Source organism: Hypomesus transpacificus, chromosome 18, assembly GCF_021917145.1.
Source record: "Hypomesus transpacificus isolate Combined female chromosome 18, fHypTra1, whole genome shotgun sequence".
Taxonomy (NCBI): Eukaryota; Metazoa; Chordata; class Actinopteri; order Osmeriformes; family Osmeridae; genus Hypomesus; species Hypomesus transpacificus.
This window is the reverse complement of record NC_061077.1, coordinates 11,927,532-11,938,942: the sequence shown is the minus strand read 5'-3', so window position 1 is coordinate 11,938,942 and position 11,411 is coordinate 11,927,532. Positions and strand designations below refer to the sequence as shown.

The 11,411-nt window shown below is 48.9% G+C and overlaps 1 protein-coding gene across 1 annotated transcript; it reads right to left on the bottom strand.

The window, feature by feature from the left end:
* Positions 1 to 902: 902 nt before the first annotated feature.
* On the bottom strand, positions 903 to 10,787 carry nat8l (N-acetyltransferase 8-like). The gene is made up of 3 exons (XM_047040491.1): positions 10,355 to 10,787; positions 8,939 to 9,103; positions 903 to 1,518 (listed from the first exon to the last, which is right to left on the bottom strand). Exons 1-3 carry the CDS (start codon positions 10,665 to 10,667, stop codon positions 1,151 to 1,153), a joined length of 846 nt encoding a protein of 281 aa, XP_046896447.1. The 5' UTR covers positions 10,668 to 10,787; the 3' UTR covers positions 903 to 1,150.
* Positions 10,788 to 11,411: the final 624 nt, after the last annotated feature.

The following is an 11,411-nucleotide window of genomic DNA, read 5'->3' as shown; positions in this document are numbered from 1 at the left end:
TCTGTCTCTCTGTCTTTCTCTGTCTCTCTGTCGCTCTCTGTCTCTCTGTCTCTCTCTGTCTCTCTCTCTCTGTCTCTCTGTCTGTCTCTCTCTCTCTCTGTCTCTCTCTGTCTCTCTCTCTCTCTCTGTCTCTCTTTCTCTCTCTGTCTCTCTGTCTCTCTCTCTCTGTCTCTCTCTCTGTCTCTCTGTCTCTCTCTGTCTCTCTCTCCCTCTACACGGGTGCAGACTGAGACTTGCCGGACTACAATATGGAGACTCATCGTGGCTGGCTGGAAGCCAAGCGACCACTTTAAGTCACACCTAAGACTCTCTAGGACTGGTTCTGCTGGCCCAGGAGGAAACTGTGTGCATCAAACCCCTCCTCCAGTCCTCAGCCTTCTCTCCCTCTCTCTCACTCCTTCTCTATCTCTGTCTCCTCTCTCTCATTCATTGTCCCTCTCCTTCCCTCCCCCCTTCTCTCTCTTTTCATCTCTCTGGGGAGCTGACCCCCCCACACACCCTTCTCCTTATATAACATACTAATTACAAGGCCCATCCGTCTCCTCACATCAGGGTATATTGGAAATCTGAAGAAGCGGTGGGTCTTCTGTGGGCGGGGGAGGGGCAAAGACAGGGCTGGTGGGATGGTTCTAGAGAATTGATGAAAGAGAATTGATCACATGACATGTAACACAAAGGGGATTCTTCGTTGATGATGTCACTTAGATTGGCATGAGGGGTGGCGGAAGGGGGGGGGGGGGTTATGCCAGGTTTTTTGTGTTGCAATTGTGTTGTTTGTTGTGTTTGTTGTTGTTGTTTTTTTGTTTGGGGGGGGGGGGGGGGGGGGGGGGGGGGGGGTTAGTACCAAAATCAGGTAGTAAGAAGGAGAAAAAAAGAGAAAAAAATCGAAAATGCACAAAGAATACAAATAAAAAAACAAACCATGAAAAGTTAGTGGCTTTATGAGGAATAGAAATAGTAAAGTGATAGGCAGTAGTAGAAGAAAGAACTCTAATGGTTTCAAATAAATAAAGCTGTCAAAGAGGAGAAGGCTTGGGTTAGGGCTCGGTGGTTGAGGAGGGCCGTTTGCGCGCTCTCTCTCTCCCTCCTTCTCTCTCCCTCTCTCCGTCCTTCTCTCCATCTCTCTCCATCCATCCCTCCCTCCACCCCGTCACTCCTCGCGGAGCTGCAAGCGGTAACGGTGGTAACGGATCTGGAAGAACACCCTCTCCAGAGGAGAGCAGCTCATCCCAGGGAGCCGGTAGACCTCGCTCTCTCCCGTCCGCCGGAAGCCCAGCGACTCGTACAGCTTGTGGGCAGCCATCTTGACGGCGGTGGTCCCCAAGACGACGGCGGCAAAGTTGTTGAGCACGGCGAACTCCAGTACGCGGCGGCCCAGCACCTTGGCGATGCCCTTGCCGCGGAAGCGCGAGTCGACGGACATGCGGCGCAGTTCCACCGTGTTGTCGTCCTCCCGGCCTTGTGCCGCCACGATGCCCACCACCTGACCCTCCAGCACCGCCACCCAGAAGCAGGAGCCTGGTGGACAAGGGGGACATGGTTAGACTCAGATACCCTAACACACACACACACTCCTCCTAAACAATCACATGCTCAAAAATACCCCATCCGGACTTAGTCAAACTCAGTGAACGTTTAATATGTAGGTCGAATAGGTTGAGCTCAGTTGTTTACATTTGACCGCAGACAGTATGAGGTTCCGCAGGTTCAAATCCCTCTCTGTACGTCGCTTTGGACAAAAACGTCTGCTAACAATATCTTGTTTGTCATAAACCTGGACACCCACTCCCACCCACGTCTCCTGGCATTCCTTCCCCACCAACAGTGGCTCTGCCTGGGACCGCCTGCAGAGCCATGACCCCTTGACCACTCATGTGAACCAAGACATCTCAAGTGACCAGGATGGCACCACAGACTATGCTCACAGTGTTTCAGTGCATGGAGGTTCAGGTGCTGCCTTGCAAGAGAGTCTCACGTTGTGTGATTGAGTTGAAGGCTGTGCTTGTTCCAGTCACGCCATTCAGATCATACTTGATCGATTGAATCTTCTCAGGTCTAGTACACACAGTACAAGATGGATGGAGTCGAGAGCGAGCTGTTGCGATGAGAAACTTTATATAAAAGAATGACTTGAGGCTTATTAACACAATCTCCTTTACAATGGCTTAGATAGGTCTGAATGAAAGGAGCGAGGGAAGGATGAATGAATGAGTCTGTTGTTTTAATGGCATTAGACTCACTGCGAGATGCTGATAATTAAAACTGTGATCATGACGAAGCTGCCAGTCGGAGCCAATTAGATCCAGCCTACAGTCGTACACAGGAAACACACACACACACAAACTGGCGCACACACACACGTTTGCAGTTTACAGTCTTGACAACACATAGATGAATGCTCCATCACTATGTTGCAGGAAAGTTCTGTGTGTGTGTGTGTCAGTGACAATAGCCAGGTATTGTGTCTCTGTAAAGTGAGAGAATTCAGATAGTCACTCAGCTTTTAGGTCTCCAATACGAATCAATGGGATAATAACTGTAGGAGATGTCCACACCATGCAGAACAAGTTGTTCACCTTTATGAGTATCACTGCCCTCCCAGTCATATCACCTATCTGCAGCAAACCCTGCTGTCTGGAAACAGTTACGAATCGATATGCTGAGCCTCTGACAATGGAAGTCTGAGAGGGAAAGTACATTTCTGGGAGTCAGATGGCTGAGCGGTGAGGGAGTCGGGCTGGTAATCAGAAGGTTGCCGGATCAATTCCCCACCGTGCCAAATGACATGTCCTTGTGCAAGGCACTTCACCCTACTTGCCTCGGGGGGAATGTCCCTGTACTTACTGTAAGTCGCTCTGGATAAGAGCGTCTGCTAAATGACTAAATGTAAATGGAAATTTCTGTTGGAGAAAGGCCCTGGTCAGAAGGGGGCGGAGCAGTGACCTTGTTGTCCCGGTCACGGGTCAGATTTTAACTCCCTCATTCTGACTCACGCACCTATATCTCGTCTCCCTCTGTCTCTCTGTGTCATTCTCTCTCACTCATTCTCTATGACGTTATCGCACGTACACGCACTTACACACACGCATTACGCCACACACCCGTGGTGATGACATTATCGTAATGTGCTGTACCGGGGATTTGAAGCCCCTTGGGTGTGGCCGGGATTACTCCTCATCCCCCGGGCTTGTTCCACTAACAAACAATTGTCGTCCGCCGGTTGCTGTGACAACCATCGGCGTAGTAGAGGGGGGGGGGGGGGGGGGCCGGGCCGGCGGGAAGACATCACGTCATCCAGTCTAAAGGTGGAGAGAGGGGGGGGGGGGGGGGGGGGGAGGGAGATGTAGAGGGAAAGAGAGAGAGAGATGTAGAGCGGAGGTAGGCAGACACTAGTGGGGTCTGACCTTGGTTTTAATGAGGGGATAGACAGTCCATGGGTGGCGAGGTGACCTGATGATGTAAGCGCCGAGGCCTACGACCACGCCCTCAGTTCCTACGCTATTGGCCAGACTGCACCGCCAAGGCTGCTCCACACCCCGGTCACATGGCATGTTCGCCACCTTCCCTGACAGGAAGAGGCATTTTGTCTGCAGCGGGCGTGTCCCTAGAGGATTGTGTGTGTTTCAGATCCCCTCCCTACCATCTGTCTGAATGCAGCCTGTGCCAGTGATCAGAACTGGACAAGGGAGCAAGCACACCACTGTGTGTGTGTTGTGAGGAGAAAGCACTGCAAACGTGAGAGAGGGTGTGTCTCAATTTGACAGAGACAACTTTGCGGTTTACAGATTCCAAGTTTGTGTGTGTGTGTGTATCTGAAAGCTGTGCTGTGTCGTAACACTAGGGGAGGGGCTTCTCCCTGTGTCATAACACTAGGGGAGGGGCTTCTCCCTGTGTCATAACACTAGGGGAGGGGCTTCTCCCTGTGTCATAACACTAGGGGAGGGGCTTCTACAGATTTACAGCAGAGATGAAACTGCACCAAGCGGATCAGTAGGTGACTTTGTTCCTGTGGTGCACACTGAGCTGTGGGCTCTCCAAGTTTCAGGCAGAGCAGGAGGGGGTCAGTCCTACCCCCAGACTGATGACGGTCATCTACACCAGCTTTGGGGTCAAAGGGCAGGGGGGCTGGTGTACCATTGTGAAGGAAGGGGGGGTTGGGGGTAGGGGGGGGTGATTCCAGACAGACAGACTAATCATTATACACTGTAGATCAGGGAGTCAGGTGGCTGAGCGGTTAGGGATGTAATCAGAAGGTTACCGGTTCGATTCCCAGCTGTGCCAATGACGTTGTGTCCTTGGGCAAGGCACTTCACTCTACTTGCCTCGGGGTAATGTCCCTGTACTAACTGTAAGTCGCTCTGGATAAGAGCGTCTGCTAAATGTAAATGTAGAAACATTGTAATCATGTGGTCAGAGAAGTGTTCTCTTTGTCCAGGCGCTCTCTTTCATTCAAAATCTACTTATGAGATTTGGATGTGGGGGTGGATGGGATAGGGATATGGTGTAATGTGATATGATACTGTGAGACCCCCCCTCTCCCCCCCTCCCTCCCCATCACCACTCATAGAGCCTAACAGGATTATCCCTTTATCCCATCAGTCGAAACCTACCAGGGTAATTCTGTTGATAAGCGTTGAGTCTAGACATCACTCTCGCTGTGCTAGTCCATGTCTGACTGGGGCCGAACGCTGCCCTCAGATGTGTGTGTGTGCGAACGTGTGTGCGTCTCACCTTAAATAAAAGCTTTTAAGTGGTGTGCTCAATTGTGTATTTAAATTCAAGCTTCTGACAAGCTTATCCAAGAACATTATGAATCTGGTGCCCGCAAGCCCCTCCCCTCATCTCCAGGCCCCTCCCACAAACCCTTCCTGCCACAGACCCCTCCCCTGGGACAGAGAGCATGCTGGGAATATAGATCCACTATTGAGCACACATCAGCATTTTATCTGCCTGGCACCCAACCCTGAGTAATGGGTGCACACACACACTCACACACACACAAACACGAAAAAGATTGCATACCCCCGAAATGCGTCCCTGCAATATGCACATGTATACATACACAGAAGATCAGGTCTCCACACGAACATGTGTTTAGCAAACATGAATTAAACATGTGCTGCGACAAGCCGTGGAACTCCCCTCTCCACCCTCCACTCTCCCCTTTCCACCCTCCCTCTCCACCCTCTCCACCCTACCCTCTCCACCCTCCCCTTTCGACCCTCCCTCTCCACCCTCCCTCTCCACTCTCCACCCTCCCTCTCCATCCTCCCCCTCCACCCTCCCCTCTCCATCCTCCCCCTCCACTCTCCACCCTCCCCTCTCCACCCTTCACCTGACTGCATCAATGTTCTGGCTGAGAAAAGCCCATGCTCGCCAAGAACTCCCAAACACACACACACCACACTGTCAGGCACACACACAATCACACACACACATACACAACCCAGGCTCTCTCAAACACACATCCTACTCTCTAACATACTTACACTGATGCATACACACACACACACAGTCCCTCCTAGCCCTGCTCTGGGTGTATTACAGCTCCATTAACTCAGAGACGTTGTGGAGGCATTAATCACTAAGGAGGCTGCAGCACTGGCCCTGTACCATTAGTTTTACTGCCGCGGCCCACAAGAGTATGTGTGTGTGTGTCGATGTTTGTGTGTTAGATTAATGGGATGTGTGTTTGAAAGTGCTAGTGTGTGTGTTTGCGAGCGAGTGCCTTGTATGTGTGTGTTCTGTTAGGAGCAGTACGCCACTGACACCAATCACTCTGCCCTGACCTCTGACATCCCGTGCTAAGGAAGTGCAATTATCCTGTAAAGATCTGATTGGTCGCTGGAGAGTCTTCATATCGGGTTGAAAGACCAATCAGTGGCGATTGTTGTTTAAGTTAACAACTTATTCTGTTTATGGTATTCATAGTATTGATTGAGGTGTTTCATGACTAATGTGTATATTGACGTACAGTACAGCTCATCGTGTTCTGGTACTACTTGTTCTCAGATAAAGTACTAGACCAGTAGTCTGGACTACTGTGCGGGTTAAAACATTTGATTCAAACATCTCTTTCTCCCTCTTTCTTTCTCCCTCCATCTCCCATGACACTGCACTGTCACTTTACCTCATACACACTGTCACTTTACCTCATACACACTGTCACTTTACCACATTCAGTATTATTTTTCATTCTATTTTATCATATTTTATATTATATTGTATAGCTCTGCCAGTATTTTGTTGTACATTTTCTACATTTTAACTTGTTTATTATGTTTACTGTATGCACCTGCCCACCAAAGTAAATTCCTTGTTTGTGACTACTTACTTGGCGATTAAACACTATTCTGATTCTGATTCCATATCTGTGGAGAAGCCCCTGAGTAGTATAACCATCCTTGTGTGAAGAAAACATCCACATCTTCAACACTGAGGAGAGGAGGAGGGAGGGAACGAAGAAAGCAGATCAAGGGAGAGCTGGGAGGAAGATGGGAAGTGAACAGAAGGAAGGAAGGGGGAGGGGAGGGGAGACAGGAATATGGAAAGCGAGAGGCAGGAAGAGAGAGGGGGAGAAAGACAAAAATGGAAAAAAGGGAGAGGGAGAGTGGAAGGAAACGAGGGGAAGAAAGACAGAAAGGGATGGAGAGGTCAGATTAATGAAGTGTTTGTGGACATGCTTCAGTTGATGAGCTAGGGACTTCCCCTGGGAGCTTCCTTTGTCTGTGTGCTACCCAGCAACCACTACCCCCCACACACACACACACACTTTAACCCTCCAACACACATATAGCCCGGCTGAGGTGCAAACCCTTCCCCCATGTCCTCATCCAGCGTTCCCGTTTTTCTACCACCCCCTCTCCCTCCCCCTCTTCCTATCTGAGTTATATTAAGCTGCAGGTGCCAGTGGAGGTAGCACATACTCTCTCTTCTTTCCCCCCCCCCTCTCTCTCTCTCTCTCTCTCTCTCTCTCTCTCTCTTTCTCCCTCTCTCTCTCCCTCTCTTTCTCCCTCTCCCTCTCTCCCTCTCTCCCTCCCTCCCTCCAGCTGTCTTTTTTCCTATGCTCTCTCTCCATCCCCGCAGAATGTGAGCTCACACGCTCCCTGGCATGTCTAGACGGGGACTGGCTGCTCTGCATGGGACCGGGACTGACCTCAGGTAATACACACACGCACACACACACACACACACACATTCGCGCACTCTCTCTCAGACTTCCCTGTTCTCTCCCTCCGTCTGACCCTAGTCCTGACCCTCACCCCTTCACAAAATTGAAGCTTAACTTGCCAAACGTTTGAGTGTTTTCACAGAAGACGATGCAGAAAACCTGTTACAGTTTAAGACAGAGTCATTAACACACTGCATGGGTTGTATCTATTGATTGGTGGGTTGATTGATTGGTTCCCTGTCCTCATTGGTTGGCTGATAGTGTCAGGGGGCGGGTCTAGCTTATTGAAACTCTGCCCCCCTAGTCTCTTTGTCCCTGTGCACTCACACACACCCACACACATGCACACTCACATGCACACTGAGGTGACAGCTGGCTTCAAGGGACAGAGGGACAAGTGATTACCAGGTATGCACACACACACACAAGGGAGATAAGGGTATTGATCGGTCATCTCCCGCCCCAGTGTTGCCCCGCTTGTAACACTAACACACTCCCCTCATCTGTTGTAATGTAGTTAGTCTCTGATGACTGCTCCTAGCACCCTGACTCACTGGCTCTATGTGACTCACTGGCTCTATGTGACTCACTGGCTCTATGTGACTCACTGTGACTTGGGACTCACTGGCTCTATGTGACTCACTGTGACTTGGGACTCACTGGCTCTATGTGACTCACTGTGACTTGGGACTCACTGGCTCTATGTGACTCACTGTGACTTGGGACTCACTGGCTCTATGTGACTCACTGTAACTTGGGACTCACTGGCTCTATGTGACTCACTGTGACTTGGGACTCACTGGCTCTATGTGACTCACTGTAACTTGGGACTCACTGGCTCTATGTGACTCACTGTAACTTGGGACTCACTGGCTCTATGTGACTCACTGGCTCTATGTGACTCACTGGCTCTATGTGACTCACTGTAACTTGGGACTCACTGGCTCTATGTGACTCACTGGCTCTATGTGACTCACTGGCTCTATGTGACTCACTCTGACTTGGGTACAGAGACACCACGGACACACGGACACACGGACATACGGACACACACACACACACTCGCTCGTTGAAGGAAATGAAATAATGTTAGGCTAAATTGAGACAGAGAGGCAAATCAATGATTTTGGAGACTAAGCACACATCTGTCTTGTACCTGCTGTGACTAGCCAACAGTGGCAAACATACCTCTGTACGACATGTGTGTGTGTGTGTGTGGGTGTGTATGTGTGTGCGTGTGCGTGTGCGTGCGTGTGTGTGTGACGAATGCTCGTGTGACATCATCCGGACAGAAAATGTGGTCACAGTCTGCCTCCAAATGGAAATGTTTTGAGGCATGAGAAAGGGATTGATTTTCTAATTAGAGCCTGCAGTTGAGGAAATGGGGCTAGTCTGCCTCTCTAAGCTGTGCAAGGAGTGTCTGTATCAGCAGTTTTCCTCCAGCCAATCAATAGGTCCACATGCTCCCTTTGTAACCAATCGGAGATGCCTGTCTTGCATATTTTATAAGCTTGCCTATGCAGAACCCCATTGAACTAATAGCTGTACAGGTCTAGGTTACTGTGTGCGTGTGTGCGTAGCGCGTCTGTCTGTCAGTCAGAGCGCATGCGTATTTGCAATGTTTACTTTTATTGAGCGTTGTTCCTGTCCTCACCTGAAGAGACATACCAGAAGTTAAGCATCACCTGTGGACAGAGACAACACACACGCTACAACTATGGGATAGGTTCCCTCTATTTAGTCAGAGTTCCAATCCACCCGTCTTACCTGTAGGTTTCATGTAATATGCCTCGATGTCCGCCATGTCAGTTTGGAGCGCGTAATCCAGATAGTTGAGGATGACTTTCCTACTGTAGTAATAACGCGCGCCCATGAGAATGATCGGCGCACAGCAGGTCAGCGCCAAGGACTGGGTCACAACAAAGCACATTACTATGGAGATAAGGAAGAAAAATAAACGACACCTGTCAGAAAAGAGAATCATATGTTGATTTTCGGCGGAAATAAGCCCAACGTCAACAGAACAGTGACAGGGACAAGGAAACAACACACTGAATAACATTCAAATTTTAACTGTTTATTATAGCTCTGATTATAAGGCCAATACATCAATCATTTCAATCGATTATGAATCGCTGTTCTGTTGGCATACGCTTGTGATAAGGTGTGATATGACCAAGGAGAAATGTCGGTGCGTGCATCCTGTTCATTGAACCGATTGTGCATGAAGAAGTGATGCCTCAAAATTTTATGAGAGTTCTGAGCACCTCTATTATTTCCTAGCACCTCGTTGTGCAATGCTCCTCTGATCTGGAACACAGCAATAACTACACGAGCACACCTAGCAAGCCTGTGACCGTTTTTTTATTTTTTACGTAGCCCATACGCTGTCCTGTCAGTGATACTTACCATGTGACATATGCAGGATCAACAAAACATTCCAGCAGTGGAAGTGAGGTTTTTAAATGATTTACACTGAGATGGCAATGGGGCGAAGAAATGAAATTTGATTCGGAAATCATGTAGGCTAGTGCTTTTAGTGAGTAATTTCATTGTGATTCATTCTCAAGTATGCAGGTCTGTGGTTTCAAGTTTCAAGCATAGAAATGTAAGATTTTGGAGATTATAATAAAATGATGAGGCTGTGGTTATGAACAAAGCCTTGACTGCACAAGCATGGTTCCGCCGCATCCCCTGCCGTGCATTAGGCGGAAAGCTGTCAGTGTATGATATGGGAAGGAGGGAGACGCATAAGCGCGCCCAGGCACACATATACACAAACACACACACGCGCGCGTTCACACACACGCACACTATGGGCCATCGTCGATTTCATTCATTCATAGCATCGTGCGTCCGTGGCCAACGTACTATCATGTGCAGCCGGGACTGCCGTCTGTATACCTCATGCAGCATGCCTTTTTGTCCAAGTCTTTGTGTTGCATGAGCTACGTGCCGGTTTCGAAGCAAAAGGGGGGAACGACGTGTTATTGATACTTAACTTAATTCGTTGACAGAATTAGGACTGCAGTGTTATTTATAAACTTAATACAATGCACAAAAGTAATAGGCATCATTTCTAACGGACATGACATAAATGACGATGCTTAACCCCGAAAAGCTAAATGAATCAATTAACATACAATTAAATAGCCTATTTTGTGTTCGGGCGGAATTACTCACATGTAAGAACAACGTATATGAACTGGGTTTCTGTTTGCTGTTTAAGTCCCCGAAATGCAGTATTAGGTATCCTCTCCATAATGCCTTCATAAAAGATTCGCCGCACTTCCACATGGTCCGTGCGCTCAAACTCACGGATAAAAACCTTATCTTTTCTCACATCCTTCTCCTCGTGAGGGTTTAGTGCAGGTGTGGAAGAAGTCCACATCTGTGAGGAAGAAACGATCATATCTTTTTTGGTCCCAGGTATCGCATCATGTTCGTCAGCAACAATTTTAGTCTCGCAAACCATTTTTGGAGACGAACAATGCATGCAACTGACCTAAAAACAAAAACTGAACTTGGAAAGAGGAAAGAAACGGTGGGATGATGCGTTTGAAATAGTGAAAGAAAAAAGACCGGTGTTCTGCGGCAACCCTGAGCACTACTCACGACCAAGACTTGCCGGCGTATTTCAAGCACAATATATAATGCGACAGAACGGTCGGATTCAGATTCAGGGGTTGGGTGGTCCATGCACTGCAGAGATTGGCTTGGCCGCTCCACCGCGCGAATCTGATTGGGTTAGAGCTACCCGAGAGAGGCGTCTCTGAACTTGGAACATTCTTCTGGAATTATTCTTAAACGCTAAAACTGGGAGGGGGGTGCTAGTGCGTGTCAGGATGAGGCTTAACAGGTAGTAGCACCATCCCACCACCACCCACCCCCCCCCCCCCCCAAACATGCATGCCAATCGAGCGGTGTAAAATTAGTGCCTTTTGACAACAGGATGCGTCGCCCATCGTGAGAGCATACGTTTGTGTTATGAAATATATATTTTGCAGGGACAATGATTCGGGTAGGTCTGGCAGTTTGCTTGTCTGTTGAGTGACAGCTCTACTGCACTGCAGTGCAGCCTCCCTGGCTTTCCCCATCTCCTCATCCTCCTTACCTCGTCACTATCCAGAAGGAAGAATCTGTTAACGTTAAAAGACGCTACACCGCACGAGAAAGGACATTCTCAATGCATACAAGGATTATATCCCCGCCAACCATAAACCCCAAGCCTGTTTAGTTT